Here is a 21036-nt window from a genome sequence, read left to right as displayed (position 1 = left end):
CCAGGCCAGCAGGACACAGAGTCTCCCTCTTCAAGATCCTCCTTGAAGGGCCCACCCAGGATGAGTTCCTTTTTGATTAACCCTAAGTCAATAGACTGGTTACATTAATTACATCTGCTAAACCCCTTCACTTTTGTCCTGTAACCTAACCTTATCCCGTCAGGTTCACAGGTCAAAGGGAGGGGATTAGACAGAGCCTGTACACCAGGGGGCTGGAATTCTGGGGTGGGGGGGCCCATCTTAGAGTTCGGCTTACCACACTCTCCTTGGTCACTTCCAGGACAACCGCATCCAGGGTGGCTACGAAAACGTGCCGACCATAGACATCCACATGAACCAGATCAACTTTGAGCGGGAGTGGCACAAGTTCCTGGTGGAGTACATCGCCCCCATGACGGAGAAACTCTACCCGGGCTACTACACCAGGGTGGGCGTGCCTGGGGTGCAGCCAGGATGAGGGCTTGGGGTGGAGTGGCTGGGGCTTGTGGGGGGGAGGGTGTTCCTGGCTTGGGGGAGAAGTGACAGAATATTTGGTCTCTGGGAGTGAAGTCTCCTCCCATCAGGTGTGAGGCGGGGCCCCGGGAGGCGTCTAGGGTAATGGAAGGCCACTGGGCCTCTAGCCTCTGACTCACCCCTTTGCATCTTTCTCTGTGTACTTAAATCCTGCCTCAGTGACTCCTATGCTAGCCCACCAAACAAGCCCCCAGTTAGCTGGCCAGCGTGCCCATTCCTTTAGCTCCTGCCTCGTGTGTCTTTTGACTGTCTCTTTGGCTTTTGCACTCCTTCTCTCAGTCACCTCCTCTTTAAATGGTTTTCTCCAAATACCTGCTTTGAGTGTGCCTGGGCCTTACCCTCAAGGAATCACCAGCCAGAACGGGTCGTGAGGATTAAGTTCATTTCCTCCCTTCTTTTTCTCCCCTCCTCTCCTCTCCATCCTCTCTTTCTCCCTCTCTTCCCTCCTTTCCTCCATGTCCTCCCCTTCTTTCCCTTTCCTTCTTTTCCTTCCCTTCCTCCCCACATGTTAACTGAGAACCTTTTCTGTGCCATGCACTGGAAAACACAGCATAAACAGACCTGCCCTCCCAGCCAACGTTCCAGCGACTGGATGAGGGGTCCCTTCTGTGCACCCCTGCCTTTCCCGGCCTTCGGGGGCCTCTCTCTAACTCCAGTTCTCTCGTCCCGCTTCCTCGACACAGGCCCAGTTCGACCTGGCCTTTGTTGTCCGCTACAAGCCTGACGAGCAACCCTCGCTGATGCCACACCATGACGCCTCCACCTTCACCATTAACATTGCCCTGAACCGGGTTGGGGTGGATTACGAGGTGAGCGGCAGCCACCTCGGGCCGGGGGCAGGCCGGGGGGGAGGGCTGGCTGGGGAGCACTCACAAGGTGGTCGGGCAGAGGGGCCCAGGGTATGCCGGTGCCAGAGAACCCGAGAGAAAGGGTTCCAGGTCCATGGGGACGGCTTCTTGGAAGGGGTGGGTTCAGAGCCCAATTTGGTGGGAGGGAGAAGGCTTTAGACGTAATAGAGCAGCGGCACAGGAGGACCGGGACCAGACCGCTTGGACCTGGGTCCTGCCTCTCCCCTCACCAGCTCTCTGTAACATATAACCAGGCACGTTTCTTAGCATCTCAGTTTCCTCACGTCTTAGATGGGAAAACCTAGAGGGGCCCCCGTAGAATCGTGAGAATTAAATGAGTTCATCCAGGTAATTGCTTACATGGATCCATAATGAGTACTCAAGGAATGATAGCTATTAGTAATCAAAAGCTTAGGGTTTTCATCATTCTTGAAAGTAAGACGCAGCTTTGGGAATGACAGGACAGAGTTAGTGCAGGTGCGGGGCACAAGCTGGAGGCCAGAGGGGAGGGCTGGGGAAACCAGGAAGACACGAGGGTTTGGAAGGAGCAGTTGAGGGCCTCAGGGCCCCAGGGAAGGCCTCTGGCTGTGATCAGCCAGGGAGCCAGCCATTCATTCATTCATTTACTCCTTAAGCTACTATTTTCTAAGAGCTTTTCGGGACTCAGTCCTGAGCAGGCACTGTGAAGGACACCCATAAAAACACCTATCATTTTTTTTGAGAGTTTACAATGTATCAAGGTTCTCATAGGGGGTGATGTTGCCCCTCTCCCTGGGGGGGGGGGACATTGGTAATACCTGAAGTTGTCACAACTATGGGGGTGCTACTGGCATCTAGTGGGTAGAGGCCAGGAATGCCCAGGACACCCCCCGTAAGAAAGAATTATCTGGTCCATGGTGGTGATAGCTGTACAGCAGTGTGAGTGTACTTAATACCACTGTACACTTAAAAATGATTACGATGGGAAAGTTTACGTTATATGTATTTATCCCAATTAAAAAAAAAAAAGTGGGGGGGAATTATCTGGCCCCAAATGTCCGTAGTGCTGAGGTTGAGAAACTGAGCCCTAAGCTCTTACTTGTATCATCTCATTTAATTCTTACCACCCTGTACAGTTTAATGCCCATTTTCCAGAAGGGGAAACTGAGGTTCAGGTTGGTCACAGAGTTAGTTGGCAGTGCCCAGTGCTGCCTACCTGCAAGGCCAATGCTCTTGGTCCCTTGGTCTTTGCTGAGTGTCTTCCTTAGGCAGCTCATGGCCGTCGCTCTGCAAAGGCATCCCCAGGCAGGCTGTGCTGAGAGCCCCTTGGCTGTGATGGCTCAGATGGGAGAACGGGGGTAGTAGGGGAAGGGCCCAGCGTCCCATTGGGGAACTGGTGCTTCCTGTTGGGGAACTGACACCTCCTGTCTCCCAGGGCGGGGGCTGTCGGTTCCTGCGCTACAACTGCTCCGTCCGAGCCCCACGGAAGGGCTGGACTCTCATGCACCCCGGGCGACTCACGCACTACCACGAGGGGCTCCCCACCACCAAAGGCACCCGCTACATCGCAGTCTCCTTCGTCGATCCCTAATTGGCCCGGCCCGGCCACCACAGACCTTTTCCTCTTTGTCAACAACCACTGCCCAGCAGCCTCTGGGACCTCGGGGTCCCAGGGAACCAGATCCAGCCTCCAGGCTCTTGACCTCTCATTGCTCTTGGAGCCGCCATCAGAGAGACTGGGCCACAGGCTAGAGGCAGAGCACACCTCCTTGGCTGGGACTTTCCTGGTGCTCCGGACACAGCCCCGGGGGAAACTGTTCACTTTCACTGCTTTGTAGCAACTCGTCCTTTCCCATTCCTCTTCCTGAAAAACCTCTTCCGGCAACACTTGAGCAGAAGAGGGGCTGACCCAGCTGCCCAGAGAGACTCTCGGGGTGAGAAGCCACGCCCCAGAGCTTCTCCCCGGCAGAGCTGCAGCCCCGGGGAATTCTGCTCCAAGCTTCAGGGTTGACACCGAGACCTGGATCGGACTCAAGTCCCCACCCTGACCGTGGGACTGCTGAAGCCCCATCCTCCCTGGCTCCTATCATGAGAGCAAAACTCTGTCCCTTGGAGACGGTGACTCAGAGAACCTCCTGGGAGACAGGAAATGCACGGATGCCACAGCTCCATCCTCTACTTGACCCTTGCTGGGGGCGCAGAGCAGGGAGTGCTGTGTCCACACACTGCACTGTGTCACCCTGTCTTGAATGCCTCCAGAGAGAGGGACAGACAGTCAGAAACAGGAGAGTTTCTACTAAAGGTCATTCAAACCACTGAGTGGGAGATGCTGGGGTGGGCGGGTGTATACATGTCAGGGCGGGTGTCTGCAGGGAGAAGCTTCAACAGCTCACGATTGGCAAGGAAGGCCGGCCGTGGGTGACTTGGCAGATTGGGTCAGGCAGATTGGGTGACTTGTGTTTCCCACACCCAGTCACATGTGATCTCCATGTCATTTGTATATTCCATAAACCCTCCGTATAAGCCAGGCACTGCTACCTGGGGCATACTGTGTCATCTCTTAAGATCTGAATCTGGTGTCACCCTCCTCTGAAGCCTTCGCTGATCACCCTTCTTGCAAACATGAATGTCAGGGAACAGTGAACTTCTGCCCCACCATACCCTGGGCAGACCTGTAGCACCAATAACACTTCAGGGCATTTATTAATAATAAGCAGTAACCTCTATCCGTCCCTGCTCTGGGCTGGGCATCGTGCATGTCAGGCAGGCTCAGCACGCAGTCCTCTGGGGTAGGGGCTAGCATTACCTTTTTATAGATGAGGAGATGTAGGCTTGGAGAGGCCAAGTGATTGGCCTAAAGTCACACAAGTGGTAAGGACAGGGATTTGAATATGATTTCAGCAGAAATCTGGTCCCTGCCCGCCCCCCCACCCCCCACCCCCGCACCGCCAGGCATCCTGTAATCAGTGGTGAGGACAAAAAACCAAATGCAGTTCACTGTGGACCCGGTGTGATAAATGCCACAATGGTTGTAAGAACTGCTGTGGGGAGCAGGAGGGACCAGCAGCGTGTGTAACAGTGCTTCTCACCTGAGGTGATTTTGCCCCCAAGGGCATTTGGCAATGTCTGAAGGGATCTGGGGTTGTCACACCCTGGGAAGGGGGGTGGAATGCTGCTGGCACTAGTGAGTAGGGGCCGGGGACGCTCCTAAACATCCTACAAGGCATCCCTGACCCCCAACAAAGAATTACCCAGCCCCAAATATCAGTAGTGCTGAGGCTGAGAAGCCTGCTAGCAGATGCCATTTAAGCTGGGCCTTGGAGGGGCAGGAGGTATCCAATAGGCAGAGACACTCTTTAGGTCAAGGGCTAGAGCCGGGAAGGCACAGGTGGGGTCTGAGAAGCAGGTTGGCTCGTGTGCGTGGGGTGGAGGGGGTCAGATTGCAAAACCCATTTTCCCCGACTGAGGAGAGTTGGACTTTATTTAATTGGAGTCACTCAGGGGTTTTGCATATCTATACTAAAGGTAAGTTTTTAAAAAATTTTTTTTTAAATTGAAGTATAATTGATTTACAATGTTTCAGGTATACAGCAAAGTGATTCAGTTATGTGTATATTCTTTTCCATTATAGGTTACTACAAGATATTGAATATAGTTCCCTGTGCTATACATTAGGTCTTTGTTGCTTATCTATTTTATTTACAGTAGTTGTGTATGTGTCAATCCCAAATCCCTAATTTATCCCTTCCCTCTAAAGATACGTTTTTGTGTTTAAAAAACCCATGGTGAATTCAAACAGTGCAAATCTTAATCTCTTTCCCATCTCTCACCCCTGGCTTCCCAGTTCTCCCCAGAAGTGACCATGCCTTATCAGTTTCTTGGGTGTCCTTTCTGAGAGGGTCTGTGCTATACGTGTGTGTGTGTGTGTGTGTGTGTGTGTGTGTGTCTTAGGGTTGTTTTCCATTGTTAACCTTTTTCTGATTACAAATGCAATTCATGTCCACCATGGAAAAGTTCATCAAAATAGAAATAGGTAATGTGGAAAAGATGTCCTGCGAATGCACCCCACCCCTGCCCTGCAGCCCCACAATCACACCACCAGCCAAGCTAGGGGAGCCTTGTCACTGGAGGCCTCACAGCTTGAGGCAGTGCTTCAGAGAGAAAGCAGGGTGCTGGGTGGACGGTCATACTAGAGGCTGGGGATGGATTCCAAGGCTCCTGCAGCAGCCCAGGCAAGTGACCAGCGCGTAGGCCAGAGCTCGCAGGAGGGAATGGACAGGACAGATGTTTAAGGGGGAGATCCTCCAGGCCTCCTCCTGATTTGGGCAAGATTCTGCCGAGGAAGGGAAATGGAATTCACTTCGTGCCCTTGGAGTATTGACAGTCCCCTTAGGGAGGCCAGGGAGCTTGGGGGAGGAAAACAGCTGCTCTACAAGGTGGCAAGTACAGGCCCCCGTGTGTGCCACATCCAGAGGCCTGGCCACACCCTGAGGCAGGGTCTGAGTGTGGCCTCACAGTCTGGGGTCTGACTCTTAGGATGGGAGGCTTCTAGCTCACTTAGCACACAAAGGGTGGGACAGCTACCTCTGACCAACCTCACTGGGAACTGGTAAGCTGGTTGGTCCAGAGGCTAACGATTTGCCTCTTGAGGTGTCCGTAGGCAAGATTCTACCATGGTTATAAAGCAGTGCAGTCCAGTAGGAATAAAGTTGGCCTTCCTTATCCAAATATGTATTTGCATGTGGTGGGGCTGTTCTACGCCATTTTATGTAAGGGACCTGAGCACTGGAGGATTTTGGTGTCCCGGGAGGGTCCTGGAACCAATCCCCTGTGGATACCGAGGTACAACTGTATAATGTGAACCACAAATCCGAGTGTAGAGGAAAAACTCTATTGTTTTTCCTTATACTCCACACAATACTCCACTTAATGACACTTCTGGTCACCAAATGTGTCTGGGTTTTTCCCACACCAAGCAGTCCTCCAATTCTGAGTGAAAACAGAAAGGCTGTCTTGGGGATAGCATCAGATCCCATAGGTTAAGGGCTCAGTCCCACAAGACCGTCCCCACTTCAAATGCCAATTGCAAGTCCAGGTTGTCACCTGTGCTTCTGATGAACCGTTTATAAATTGGAGGGTCCCATGAGCCCCTCCTGAAGTTTGATTAATTTACTAGAGGGGCTCACAGAACTCAGGAAAACAGTTTACTTACTAGATTACCAGTTTATTATAAAGGGATACCACTTAGGAACAGCTAGATGGAAGAGATGCATAGGACAAGGCATGTGGGAAGGAGTGAGGAGTTTCCATGCTTTTTCTTTTCTTTTTTTATAAACTTATTTATTTATTTATTTTTGGCTGCATTGGGTCTTTGTTGCTGTGCACCGCTTCCTCTAGTTGCGGTGAGCAGGGGCTACTCTTCGTTGCGGTGCTCAGGCTTCTCACTGCAGTGGCTTCTCTTGTTGCGGAGCACGGGCTCTAGGCGCGCGGGCTTCAGTAGTTGTGGCACATGGGCTCAGTAGTTGTGGCTCGTGGGCTCTAGAGCACAGGCTCAGTAGTTGTGGCGCACAGGCTTAGCTGCTCCGCGGCATGTGGGATCTTCCCGGACCAGGGCTCAAACCCATGTCGCTTGCATTGGCAGGCAGATTCTTAACCACTGCGCCACCAGGGAAGCCCTCCATGCTCTTTCTGGGCACGCCACCCTCCCAGCAGCTCCACTTGTTTACCAGCCTGGAAGCTCTCTGGACCATAGTTCAGGGCTTTTTATGAGGACTTCATTACATAGGTGTTAAAACAGACAGGTAGGGCTTCCCTGGTGGCGCAGTGGTTAAGAATTTGCCTGCCAATGCAGGGGACATGGGCTTGAGCCCTGGTCCAGGAAGATCCCACATGCCACGGAGCAACTGAGCCCGTGAGCCACAACTACTGAGCCTGTGCTCTAGAGCCCACGTGCCACAGCTACTGAAGCCCATGCACCTAGAGCCTGTGCTCCACAACAAGAGAAGCCACCGCAATGAGAAGCCCGTGCACCGCAACGAAGAGTAGATCCTGCTCGCTGCAACTAGCGAAAGCCCACACGCAGCAACGAAGACCCAACGCAGCCAAAAATAAAATTCATCAATTAATTAATTATTATTTTAAAATACACCAAAAAACCAGGCAGGTAGCTAGATGTGAGCAGAGAAAGGGGAGCACAGGCCAGATGGCAGGAAACCATGCATCTTGGGGTCCACAGGCAGACAGAGAAAAGCAGGAACCTCCAGACTGACAGGAAACCACATATCCTGGGGTGGCAGACAAAGAAAGGTGGGGAAAGGTGGGAATCTCCGGTGTCCAGACGTAACCTTTTGCTCATTATGCTCTCATTACAATAAAAATTAGCCTTGCAGATAAGAAATACCCATCATACACTGGCTCCATGACACTTCCAATCAAGGGTAAATAAGGACAAAAATCCCTCCTCCCAAAAAAAAAAAAAAAAACCCCTCCTCCCCTTGGGAAGGTGGAGCTGGAATGAAAATCAGGGAACACGACCCCCAAGCCTTCCTTCTGCAATGAATATTCCGCCCCTTCATTTGTACACCCCACATGACCGGCTTGCCAAGAAAACTCGGGGCAGCTACTCACCTGTCTGCCCGCTCTTCCTTTGAGAGCGTACTTTTGCTTAAATAAATACTCAATTTACTTTCTTGACCTCCCTGTCTCATCTCTGAATTCTTTCTGCCATGGGACAAGAACATTTCTTTCACGGAGAATATAGGCATGGTTGATTAAATCATTGGCCATTAGTGATCAAGTCAATCTCCAACTCCTCTCTCAGGAGGTTGAGAGGGGTGGTGAGGCTGAAAGTTGCAACCCTCTAATCACGTGGTTGGGTTCCCCTGGCAACCAGCCCCCATCTTTAGGAGTTTCCCAAAAGTTGTCTCATTAACATAAACTCAGGTGTGGTTGAAAGGTGTGAATAACAAAAAGACACTCATTTCACCTTTATTTGAATAGCTCTGAAGCTGTTTCAGAAACTGAGGACAAAACTAAATATTATGACAAAAGATGCCCCTATGGCTCTTATATAGGTAATTACCAGGGCTTTAGGAGCTCTGTGCCAGGCACAGTGGACAAAGACCAAATATATAGTTCTTATTATAAACCACAATATCACAGCGAGCCATTTATGTAATTTTAGATTTTTTAGTAGCCACATTTTAAACAGTAAAATGGACAGGTGAACTTCATTTTAGTAATATATTTTATTTAACACAATTTATCCAAAATACTATCATTTTACAATACAAAAATATCAATGAGATTGTTTACATTCCTTTTCTTACCAAGTCTTACACATCTCAGTTTGCACTGGCCACATTTCAGGAGCTTGTAGCACACATGGCTGGGGGGTACCATACCTGAGAGCGCAGGCTTGGAGCCTTCCCTGCTGTTGTTGAGGCCATCAGGAGCCTGTTTACTGCGGTGTCCCAGTGCCTGGCACATAATGAGGCCTAGTAAGCTGCCGTATGTGAGCTGGGGTAATCTCCCCTCTGAGCCAACTGGGACCGCTGTGAAGGTCAAAACGACGTATGTTAGGTAGCCTACTCAGGGACTGTTGCTGTTCTTACTTCCTCAAAGTCAATTGAAGGGCGGCAGGCCCAGGCTTGCTTCCTGTCTTCCTGTTGAGAGCTCTTGTTTAAAATTACCAAACGCAAGCTTGGATTCCAGAGCAGGCAGGGTCCTTGGGGTCAGGCTCTGGGGCAACAAACGAAAGAGCGGGAACCGCTAATCTACGCCCTTGGTTTCTTTTCCCCTTGACAGCTCGTGGCCCCGCCCACCCCAGCCCTTACAGGCGCCTGGCGGAACTACAGCCCCCATGATGCAGCGGGAGTCCCGAAATTTACGTCATCGGCCTGGGACGCCTGGGCGGTGAATAAGATCGCTGAGGCGCCTCTCCAGGCGCTGGGACAGCTGATCCCTGACACATAAGGGTTAGTAGGGTGGAACCTGCTGAGCTCGGAGTCCACCGACTCACTGGGACCAGAACGGCGAACCTGCGGCGGCTGGTGACGCGCGCGTCCTGCCTCCTCCTCCCGCCTGTCCCCGGGGGGAGCGTGTTGGTGACGTCGGGGTTATGATGGCCGCCGGGAGGCCGGGAAGGTGAAGGTGAGAGGGCGAGCGCGTCGGGTGGTGGGGCCCGGCCCGGGGCAGCACGGCGAGTCCTGAGTACCCCGGCGTGGGCCTGTGGGACGCCGGGTTCCCGGGGACTCAGGATCCGGGCCGGCGGGCGTCCCCACGCTCCGGCCTCGCCGCCGGGCCCTCAGCGGCCCTGACAGGAGGGGGCGGGACGCGGGACTCGGGAGTGGGGTCTCCTGAGGCTTCTTGTCACCCCCGCTGTCTCACCCTTCACCACCACATCCCACCCCTGCCCTTTCCCCATTTCTCATCCAGTTCTCTGTATTTGCCAGCACTTATTCAGCACATGATAGGTGCCTACGTTCATCACCGTAGGCGCCCTGCTCTGACTTCCCCAAATTTGGGCATTTCTTGCTCTCGCACAGTTGTCTCTTGTTTGGTTTCTCAATGGACGGTAAGCCCCCTTGAGGGCAGGGACTGTTTTTTATCCATCTCTAACTCTAGCGCCTAGCACACACACACAGAGGGCAGACAGAAAATGTCGAATAATTAGCTGCTTGGATACTTGAAGCCAAAACTGCCCATTCCCATTCCCGTCTGTTGTAAGCCTCGATTGCCCTGTTTCTTTAATTTCTCTATTTACTCTCTTTCTCTCCTCCCAGAAAGGGCTCTGACTGTCACCCTTCCCATCCCCAAGGGTCGGGTAAGGCAGCTTCTCGTAATTGAAAATAAGTGAGCTTTACAGTCAACGGGAGGTGCTATCTCAGTTCCCAGCTTGGCCACTTAACTAGCAGTCCATTAATCTCTTAAGTATTCCAAGCCTCTCTTTGCACCATGGAATTGAGAATTAAGTAAGATATTTTACAGCATCTGGCAGATAGAGGCTTTCAGTAAGTTCCACTTCTCTCTCTCAACTCCACCTTCTCGTCTCTAATCCTCCGTGCCACAGTCCTCAAGCCCAGTCCTTGACCTGGTTCTGCCCCCTCCTCTCACCCCTCTGGATGTGCCTTTACCAGGGTCCCTGCTTCTCACCAGCACATGTCTGAACACGTGTTTGTGCACACCCGGGCTTGGCCTCGCACCTGTGTGTTGTGTTTTTCCCCAGGGCACTTCCTCACATGCCACTCCAATACCTCAGTGAGTAAGCTTCTCTCGGGGATGAGTTTGTTTGGCTTTTAAACCTGATCAGACTTCTTTGGCATCTTTTTTTTTTTTTTTTTTCCTGCCCTGTTGACATGTCCCTTTTCCTTTCCAATAACTCAGAATTGGTGGAGTCAACACAATCATTAGCCAACCTCAACCTGAGACAGGACAGAGGAGAACGCAGAATCTTTTCGTCTTTTTGACTCCAGCCATGTCCATGATGGCCACCCTGTGAAGGTCTCTCACCATCCATAAAGTAAGTGGGGGTGGCTGTGACATCTGGCTCCCTGGATCCGGGTGGAGTGGAAAGGGGTGTCTCTCGGATGGGGTCATCTCTGCGCAGAGCTGGAGCGTTCCAGCCCGTGTTGGAAAGAACTGTAGTTCCTTTCACCTTCCATGGAGGATTTCACTGGTTGCCGAGAGAGCCCGTTTAGAGATTGACTGTTCAGAAAGTGGCTGGGATCTCTGGGCTCCCTGAAGAATGAGTCTCTATCTCCCTCGTTTGTTCTCTCCTGTGCTGGCTCCCCCCTCCCCCTCTCTGCCCAGCAGAAGTTGGTTCGTTGGCTCCTGATCACGGCTCCTCTAAGAGTCTACTCTGCCCCTTTACCCTGCATACTCTTTTTTTGTTTTTTTTTAACAGTTGCCATTTTTTAAACCTGTGATTTTACTTTTAAATTTATTTATTTATTTATGGCTGCGTTGGGTCTTCGTTTCTGTGCGAGGACTTTCTCTAGTTGCGGCAAGCGGGGCCCACTCTTCATCGCGGTGCGCGGGCCTCTCACTATCGCGGCCTCTCTTGTTGCGGAGCACAGGCTCCAGACGCGCAGGCTCAGTAGTTGTGGCTCACGGGCCCAGTTGCTCCGCGGCATGTGGGATCTTCCCAGACCAGGGCTCGAACCCGTGTCCCCTGCATTGGCAGGCAGATTCTCAACCACTGCGCCACCAGGGAAGCCCACCCTGCATACTCTTTTGTTTCAGTTTCTCAGCTTTTCCTCTGTTCCAGTTGTGCCAGCAGACAATCCGTGGATCCATTTTATTTTCCCTGCTAGGAGTTGCTGTGCATGAAACTGGGTGAAGAGGTGGTGTGGATTCAGGGACTGTGCCTGGGATCCAGACACACCTTGTGGTGACTTTTGCTGTTGCTGTCCCTATACCCAAGGCACTTAATCCTCCTTAACTAATAGCCTAGGTTGAGGCAGAGCTTTTCAGTACCTGGGAGTGCTAATAGCTGTTTAATTTTTTTTTTTTTTGGCTGCATTATGCGGGATCTTAGTTCCCTGACCAGGGATTGAACCCATGCCCCCTGCATTGGGAGCATGGAGTCTTAACCACTGGACCGCCAGGAAAGTCCCTGGTGGGTTCAGTTTAGAATTGGGTTTGGTTCTGGTCTTAGGTTAATACCTGTTAATATTGTGCCCCCAGCACTTGTTTGGGGTGGGAGTGGGGGACTACTAGGATGAATGAGGCTTTTCCCAAAGTCTGACCGTCAGGGTTTTAAAAACTGTGACGTAGAAGAAGGGTTTCTTCAGATAAGTTTGTGAAATGCTGCGTTAAATACAGTTAAACAGGCCTTCCTTCCCAGAGTCTTTGCTGTGCTCGTGTACTCCAGTGGAGGGGGACTGTAGCATATAGTGTTTTACCAATTGATTCTGCTATGGAATCATTTTTGTCCACTGCAGTTCTGTGGACCACGCGTTGGGAAATGCTGCCGTAAACTCTCTGAAACCATGACCTCAAGAGCACTTTGAGGCGGTCCCAACAGCCTGAAGCGTGCCACTTAGTGTATAGCTGATACTGGAGCTCAACTCTGGCCCAGCTGTGCTTGGGGGACTGGCTCTGCGTGCCTGCCGTGAGCCCTGCGGTGAAGTAGGGGCCGTCGGGGCTTTCCAGAGGAGGAACAGGAACCAGCTGTTTCCCCCAGCTCTAGAAGCATAGGAAGCCAGCAGGTGGAACCCCAAGATAGCTGGGGCCCTATCTTGGCTTGTGTGTGTGTATTTGCAACTGTGGTCTGTTTGTGCACGTGTGTATGCCCAGCTTGCTCTTTGGAAGCATTACATTCTGGAGTCTGAAAGATTTGTTTAACTCTCTTGACTCACTGAACTCCAAATACTAAGAAACAGATGCTTAGCCAAAGGCTGCTTTTTAAGAAAAAAGTAAATATATGTATTCCAGGATTGGAAGGGTAGGAAGGTAATCCCCTTTAGGGGCATTCGCTATCTCAAACCATGTCTCTTACAGTTGTAGAGGAGGAAAGTAGAATTGGAAATAGGTCACTGCTCTGTATTAGAGACTGGCTTTCTAGAAGCTCACAGATTAGACAGGGAGAAAGTATGACAAAAAAAAAAAAAAAAGCCATAAGTCTGGTAAGGTTGCATGGCCTCCACAGAGATGTCAAGGAAGGCTTCATGGAGGGGGTGACACTAGAGTTGGGTCTAGAAGGACAGGAGGAGTAGGCCAAACGGGAGAATAAGGAAAGACAATTCCAGGCTGAAAGCAACATGTGTAACACCAACATGGACTCTCAGCTCAGGCACGAACAGAGGCAGAGAAAGCAGTTTGGAGGGGTTGGCGGTTCGGGACGTGCAGCCGCAGGCTGGGGAGTGTGAGAGCAGGGCAGCGCCTGGATGGACTGCACTGTGAGCAGACCAGGTGACCTTGAAGCACTAAGCTTTAACTAGTGTGTATGCTTTTAAATCTTGCATTTACCGAACACTAACGCCTTTGGTGTCATACCCTTTGGACTTGCAAACAATGACCAGAATTTGAAAGCACTTGCTTCTAAAAGCCCAGCTGATCTCTGAGAACTTGCTGCCTGCAAGCAAGTCACTTCTGGGGCGGGGCACTGCTGAGCCTCACCCCTGAGCTGACCTGTGTCCTCGATCCCCATGGCAGCCGTCGGGCAGCTGTGGGCGTGCTGGTGGTAGAGTTGCCTCTGCCCTCCCCTGAAGGCTGGCTATTCCAGGGGGAAGTCTTGTGATCTTGCTGGTGGAGTTTATTACTCTTGTTGTTTTATAACATGTACAACTACCTTTGAGTTCATGCCATGTCATCTTTAATCTTCTCACGGTCTATGTGATATCATGCTTGTACGTGGGACGAATCCAAGCATCTGAGGTTTAAACAGCCGAGAAATAGTACAGTCACGATTTGAACCCAGCTCTGTCTGATTCCAGAATCTATCTATAATGCTAGCTACATCATGCCATCCCAGACCCAGTTCTCCTTTCGGTGACTTTCCTCTTCTGCTTACACATATCCCCTGTTTCTCTAAGAGTCTTTCCTGCTGGGCCACAGTAAGCCTGATTTCAATGTACTCTCCTTTTCTGCTTTGGAGGAGCCAGTGGTATTTTCTTCCTAGTTCCCCTTCTCAGAGCTCTGCTGTCTTTCTTATTTCAGCCCTTGACACGTGGGCTCCATGCTTAGAAAATCTCCCAGCTGTGGCATATTCCTGGGGAGGAAGGACACACTCACTTTCCTCTCTCATCTCCCCAGAAATCATGAACAGCGCAAAATAATTGGTAGGTTTGGGCAAAACCTGAGGGTCCCCATTTCCCTGTGGGTCTCTCTTTCTGCCCACCCTTTGGGATGGTTAGTTCCTAAGGGCCACTTTTCAGTTATTATGCATTTGTTCCAGATGTTCTTTCTGCTTCTCAGGAACTGGTTCAACACACTTTGGCAGTTTCTCATGTATGTTCAGTCGTGGGCAACGCGCTGTCATTTCCCAGCTAGAGCGAGTGCCGGGTCTGGTGGAGAGCGGTGTGATTAGGGTGGCTGGGCGGGAGGGGCCGACAAGAAATTGCTGCGTGTTGAGGAGGGCAGAACCGGGCACACACAGCTGTGCACACTCCCCTCATCCTCAGAACGGCCTTTTCCCTGTGACGTCCCAGCGTCTGAGGGCTCTGCTGAAGAAATGGCACTGTGCGAGCTGGGAACTCTGAGGAACGATCCAGGGATGCCCAGCCACATCTGGGGACCGCCTTCTCTGGTCTGTCTCCCTCTTTTGACTTTGAGCAAAGATCTCTAGGGCTTTGGAGTTAAGCCTCACGGCCCTTCGCATGTTATTGCCATGTGAAGAAAAAGAGCCTGCAAAGATGTGCGTGTGGTTGAATAAGAGCAGGAGAGCTACCCACACAAAAACAGACCGTGATGATAAGCAAATGTTAATAGTGCCTGTCACAGAATGGTGGGGTTGTGGATTTTTTTTCCTGTAGTTTCCACATTTTCTACAGTGTACACATTTATAATGAAAGAGAACAGTAAACGTTTTTAAGTAAATTGTAGAAGTAGACCTCTCTCATTTGAAGATCACCCTTCCTTGCCGTCCACTCCTCCACCCCTCCCCAGCAACCAAAAATAAAAACAAAAAGCAAAAACCTGTTAGGAATTAGGGCCATCGGGACCGGGCGGCAGAGGAGCCAGGGCGGGGTGGTGGGAGTGCCTGACCTCGAGGGTCACTATGCTTTCACTGCTTTCAATATCCAGTGCTTTTTCTCAGGAGGGTGATGTATAGGAAATACGTGAGATTTCTGTCACTCTTTTCTGCATAAGGCTAGGAGGAGGGCTTCTCTGTGTGTTACCTTGTGGTTCCCCTCTGTCCCCCTCTGAGATGGGGAGGGCAGGCCTGTCCCTGTTCACCAGGCAGGGAACAGCCAGCGCTAGGCCTGAGCTCAGGGCCCTGGGTGCCCACACTGTGTGACATGGAGACTGGCCCAAGTGGTCCCTTCCTACTCTTGAGGTGCTGGTTCTGATCTTGCTGTCCCTGATCTAGTCCTGGAGGGCCCATGTTCTGGATGGACCCTCGAGCTGGTGCCCGTCCCCCTGCTGCACCCCGCTACACCCCAGCAGAACGTCCTGAGCTGGGTGTCCCTGGGTTCGCTCACGTGTCTTCTTTCTCTTGCAGCGCAATGTCCCTGCTCTTCTCTCGATGCAACTCCATCATCACAGTCAAGAAGGATAAGAGACACATGGCTGAAGTGAATGCTTCCCCGCTCAAGCACTTTGTCACCGCCAAGAAGAAGATCAATGGCATTTTTGAGCAGCTGGGGGCCTACATCCAGGAGAGCGCTGCCTTCCTTGAAGGTGAGACAGGCAACGCACTCAGCCAGGCCCACTCCTGTCAGCTTCAGTATTTAGGTGGCAGGATTTGGGGATGGGGGGGTACAGCCCTGCTCTTGAGGAGCTCATGACCAGATGGGTTGTCACCTTCAGCGGTGCTCTGCTCTCGGAATCATGTGGAATTGGACTCCGGGGAGATTGGGCCAGGAAAACAAGGGACCTATCATTGAAGAATTCTACGAACTCTGTTCCATTTAGTCACGAGGGGTAGGTGAATCGTATCCTCATCTAAGAGACAAGCAGGTTGAGGCTTTGAGAGTTGTTTGATACCTTGTAAGTGACACAGCGGACTTTACCCAGGTGTCTCTGACTCCAAAGCCCAGGTGTTTTCCTTGGCCCGGTCTGGCTGCCATCAGTCCCGGCACTGTCCGGGTGTTGGTTGTTCCTGACCAGGGTGTTCTCTCACTGATATTTTTAGACAACAGGACTATGAATAAGAAACTTGTGTCACCAGTACCTTTTCCTCTAGTTACTAATTTGAGCCCAACCTCTAATCCCTGCTCTGTCAGCAGAGAAGGACTGGTTCCCAGGGCCCCACTAGGTCTGAGCACCAACTCCAGCCACTGGCTTCTCAGACTCCCTCTCTAGAAGGCACACCTTGGCTCCAGGTCCTGGGATTGTCAGTGAAGACCCAGTAGTTGAATCTTATCTGTCCTTGGTTTCCTCATTTGTGAAAGAGGGGCTCAGGTGAGACCAGGGGTTTCCAAATTCTAGTCTGCAGAACCCTAAAAGTTCAATGGGAATGCCCCTGGGACACACTGCTCTCCACTCTCTGCTTTCCACTGGAGCACCTTGGCTTCTGGTTGGGTTACATGTCAGGCTGCTACTTTAGGCTCCCTTTAAAGAAAGGAAATAGTTCCAGTACTATGGTGTAAATGTTTGTCCCTCCATGTTCACATGTTGGAATCCTGAGGCCCAAAGTGTTGGTGTTAGGATGTAGGGCCTTTGGGAGGGGATTATGTCATGAGGGTGGAGCCCTCATGAATGAGATTAGTGCTCTTATAAAAGAGACCCCACAAAGCTCCCTCTCCCCCTTCCGCCACGTGAGGATACAACAAGAAATCTGCCACCTGGAAGAGGGCCCTCACCTGACCAGGCTGGCACCCCGATCCGAGACTGCCGGCCACCTGCACCGTGAGCAATGCATCTCTGTTGTGTCTAAGCCACCAGTCATGGTATTTTGTTGGAGCAGCCCGAATGGACTAAGAATGCACTCTTTATGCCCTGCCCTCAGCGTGGTGCTTGAAGCTAGAGAGGCGTTCCCGAAGTATTTGTTAAATTTAAAAATTTGAATTTCAAGGTTATCAGATTGGTGGTTGTAATTATTCCAGTTTATTATCTGTTTGTTTAGCAATAGTTCTGGTGTGCCTGGCCCTGTGCCTGCAGAGATGGGACAGACCAGGCCCCTGTCCCGCCGGAGCCCAGACTAACCCTTTGTGATGCTCTGACTCTCTCAGATGGTTCTGTGGACGAACACCGGCTTAATTAATAATGAAGGTGTTTGTGTGACGGCATCCAGAGTGGGTGTTCTGGTTTCTCTTTTTGTGGAAATATGAAGCCTCTTGTATTAGGAGGGAAAGCGCTGGAGTGATCCTGAGATGTATTTGGGGTTGTCCTGGCTAGGGAAGGGGATGGCTACTGCCTTGGGACTGTTCTCTAAAGGGCAGGTAACAAGAACTTGTTGGCCTACTGCCTATTTCTTTTAAATGTAGCCACAGGCTTAAGAGCCAGCTTCCTCCGGGGCGCATTCCAAAGGCCACACCCAGGTGCCCACATAAGGGAAGAATGTTGATGGGTCTGAGTAGGGGGTGGCCAGCGGATGGGGGAGGTCTTGTTGGTTTGCTCACTTCCTTTCGTGGCAACAACTGCAGGGGAAGCTCGCTGGGCATCTCTGAAATGCACCTGTCGTGTTCTGGATGCTGTGGGAGTGCTCTCAGTGCTGGGGCCTATCAGCCCAGTGGTTCACAAGTGCCTTAGTCTGTTTGGGAGGCTGTAACAGAAATACCATAGACTGGGTGGCTTGTAAACAACAAAAATTTATTTCTCACAGTTCGGGAGGCTGGGAAGCCCAAGATCAAGGTACCGGCAGATTTGGTGTCTGGTGAGGGCCAGCTTCCTAGACTGCTGTCTTTTCTCTGTATCATCACATGTAACCACATGGCAGGAGTGGCTGGCTAGCTCTTTGGATCTCTTTTGTAAGGGCACTAATCCCAGGCATGGGGTCTCCATCTCTATATACAGTTGACTCTCGAATAACATGAGTTTGAACTGCGCGGATCCACTTATATGTGGATTGTTTTCAATAGCAAATACTATAGTAGTACAGAATCCATGGGTGAATCTGTGGATGCAGAACCGTGGATACGGAGGGCTGACTAAATTACATGCTGAGTTTTGACTGTGTGGAGAGTCGGCGCCCTAACCCCCGTGTTGTTCAAGGGTCAGCTGTACCATCATACCGTCATCACATGGGGGCACATAAACATTTAGTCCATTGCAGCAAGAGTGTGCTGAGGGGCAAACACCCGTCTGCTGTCCAGCCAGCTCAAGACCTTCCTCGTGTAAGTACTAGATGGGATGGGGTCAGGATCTTGCTCAGTTGCTCCCATCTGTCATAGTATGTTATCCATCTGCCTGTCAAGGGCCCTGGGAAGAAGCAATGCAGTGATCCTAGTATCTGTTTGCTTAGCGAACATTGTGCACCTGCTGAGCACTGGGTGCTGGGATCAGACAGCTTGGACCTCACGTGGTAGGTGGTGCAGACAGGTGAGCTAGGCGGTTACCCTGTGGTTAGATAAGGGCTAAGATAGGAGAAGTACAGGGTGCTGTGGGAGCATAAACAAGGGGACCTGACTCAGGGGTGGTCAGGGCAGGCTAAGTGGGAAAGAGCCAGAGCACCCCGAGGCGGTGCATTAGTTCTTCAGAGTGGGGGGAGGGGCATGGGGAAGCACTGAGCAAAGCCCAGAGCAGTGGCGAGTGTGGGGATGTGGTGAGGCAGCACGTGAGGCAGCGGGTGCCCAAGACCTGGCTGGAGCAGTGAGCGGGGCCAGAACAGGCAGGGCCTCGTGAAGGTGCACAGGGACCCGGTCCCAATCCCGGCTCTGCCATCTGCTAACTCTGATGGGTACATGCCGTGGATTAAATGAGGCCGTATATGAAAAGTGATCAGGGACTTCCCTGGTGGCGCAGTGGTTAAGAACCCGCCTGCCGATACAGCGGACACAGGTTCGAGCCCTGATCCAGGAAAAGCCTGCATGCCGCGGAGCAACTAAGCCCCTGAGCCACAACTACTGAGCCCACGCTGTAGAGCCCACGAGCCACAACTACTGAAGCCCGTGTGCCACAACTACTGAAGCCAGCTTGCCTAGAGCTCATGCTCTGCAACAAGAGAAGCCACTACAATGAGAAGCCTGTGCACCACAACAGAGTAGCCCCCGCTCGCTGCAACTAGAGAAAGCCTGCACGCAGCAACGAAGACCCAACACAGCCAAAAATAAATAAAATTAAAATTAAAAAAAAAAAAAAGAAAAGTGATCAGAACAGTGTCTGGCATATAGTGAGAACTTGGTAAGTATTTGTTAAGTAAAAAACATACAACTTAGGTACCGGCCCCCATTCTTAGCGATTTTGTGTTTTAATCCATTTAATCCTTTCACTAGTCACATGAAGTAGGTACTGTTGTTATCTGTGTTTTAAGGGTGAGGAAACTAAGACCAGGAAGGTTCATTTGCCTGGGGTCACAAAGAGTCAGGAAGAGGTAAGAGCCAGCACTTCTTGCACTGGAACCCAGGCAGTCTTGCTCCCAAGCTGTGTTCCTTTTTTTTTTGGCTGCGCGGCCTGCGGGATCTTAGTCCTCCCACCAAGGATTGAACCCACAACCCCTGCAGTGGAAGCTTGGAGTCTTAACCACTGGACCGCCAGGGAAGTCCCCGAAGCCGTGTTCTTAACTGCACTGCGGCCCACAGTAGGGAGGAGCAGGGAGCCGTGGTGGTGGACTCTGCCTTCCAGACTTGTGACTGTGGAACTCTGACCGTGGGGTGAGCCATTTTCAATCTCCACCTCCAGACACCTACAGGAATGCGGAACTGGACCCTGTTACGACAGAAGAACAGGTTCTGGACGTCAGAGGTTACCTGTCCAAAGTGAGGGGCATCAGCGAGGTGCTGGCCCGGCGGCACATGAAAGTGGCTTTTTTTGGCCGGTGAGTCTCAAAGCCCTCATACCTTCTTTCTTCCCAGCTGGGGGCAGGCAGGGAGGCAGGCACTTTGTGTGGGATCGCAGCCTGAGGGCCCCAAGGCAGAGAAGCAGCTGGCATGCTTCAGAGTTCAGTGCTCTCCTGCTTATTTCTTTATTTTTAACTGTGGTTAAATACACATAACGTAAAATTTACCATCGTAACCATTCTTAAGTGTATGGTTCAGTTTTGTTAAATACATTCACATTGTTGTACAACCATCACCACCATCCATCTCCAGAACTTCCTCCCCTTGGAAAATTGAAACTCTGCCCATTAAGTAACAACTCCCGTTCCCCTCTCCCCACCCCCCTGGCAACCACCATTCTCCTTCCTGTCTCTATGAGTCTGACTACTCGAGGTGCCTCAGGTAACTGGGATCACACAGTATTTGTCTTTTTGTGACTGGCTTCTTTCACTCAGCATAATGTCCTCTAGAATCATCCATGTGGCAGCATTTGTCAGAATACCTTCCTTTTTAAGGCTGAGCAATATTCCATTGTATGTGTATACCATATCGTGTTTATCCATTCATCCATGATGGACACTTGTTGCTTCCACTTTTTGGCTATTGTGAATAATGCTGCTATGAACGTGGGTGTACAAATATCTGTTTGAGACCCTGCTTTCAATTCTTTTGGGAATATACCCAGAGGTGGAATTGCTGGACCATATGATCATTCTGTTTAAAAAAAATTTTTTTTTTGGCCGCGCTGCACGGCATGCGGGATCTTAGTTCCCTGACCAGGGATTGGACCCGTGCCAACCTGTGCCCCCTGCAGTGGAAGCTCAGAGTCCTAACCACTGGACTGCCAGGGAAGTCCCCTGTTTTTAATTTTTTGAGGAACTGCCCACCATATTGTTTTCCATAGTGACTGCACCATTTTAATTCCTACCAGCAGTGCACAAGGGTTCCAGTTTTTCCATATCCTCCCAATACTTGTTTTCTGTTTTTTTGATAGTAGCTGTTCTAATGCATGTGAGGTAGTATCTCCTGTAGTTTCGATTCGCATTTCCCTAGTGATTAGTGATGTTGAGCATCTTTTCATGTGTTAGTTGGCCATTTGTATATCTTCCTTGGAG

At 51.1% G+C, this 21036-nt stretch overlaps 2 protein-coding genes across 3 annotated transcripts in view; both read left to right on the top strand.

Moving 5' to 3' along the window:
• Positions 1-3877, top strand: part of PLOD1 (procollagen-lysine,2-oxoglutarate 5-dioxygenase 1) — a 35057-nt gene extending 31180 nt beyond the window's left edge. Inside the window, exons 17-19 of the mRNA XM_082381395.1 lie at positions 281-427; positions 1197-1322; positions 2776-3877. Coding sequence (XP_082237521.1) covers positions 281-427; positions 1197-1322; positions 2776-2931 — 429 coding nt within the window. The 3' untranslated portion in view covers positions 2932-3877. The remainder of the gene's footprint in view (positions 1-280; positions 428-1196; positions 1323-2775) is intronic.
• Positions 3878-9245: 5368 nt separating this feature from the next.
• Positions 9246-21036, top strand: part of MFN2 (mitofusin 2) — a 28274-nt gene continuing 16483 nt past the window's right edge. Inside the window, exons 1-5 of one of the 2 annotated variants that reach the window (XM_082381375.1) lie at positions 9246-9491; positions 10567-10598; positions 10725-10860; positions 15505-15683; positions 19785-19920. In XM_082381375.1, coding sequence (XP_082237501.1) covers positions 15509-15683; positions 19785-19920 — 311 coding nt within the window. In that variant the 5' untranslated portion in view covers positions 9246-9491; positions 10567-10598; positions 10725-10860; positions 15505-15508. The remainder of the gene's footprint in view (positions 9492-10566; positions 10599-10724; positions 10861-15504; positions 15684-19784; positions 19921-21036) is intronic. The other variant, XM_082381374.1, reaches the window with a different exon arrangement.

This window comes from Balaenoptera borealis (genome assembly GCF_965194805.1).
Source record: "Balaenoptera borealis genome assembly, chromosome: 1".
In the NCBI taxonomy this organism is placed as follows: Eukaryota; Metazoa; Chordata; class Mammalia; order Artiodactyla; family Balaenopteridae; genus Balaenoptera; species Balaenoptera borealis.
This window is presented reverse-complemented; position numbering and strand designations above follow the sequence as displayed.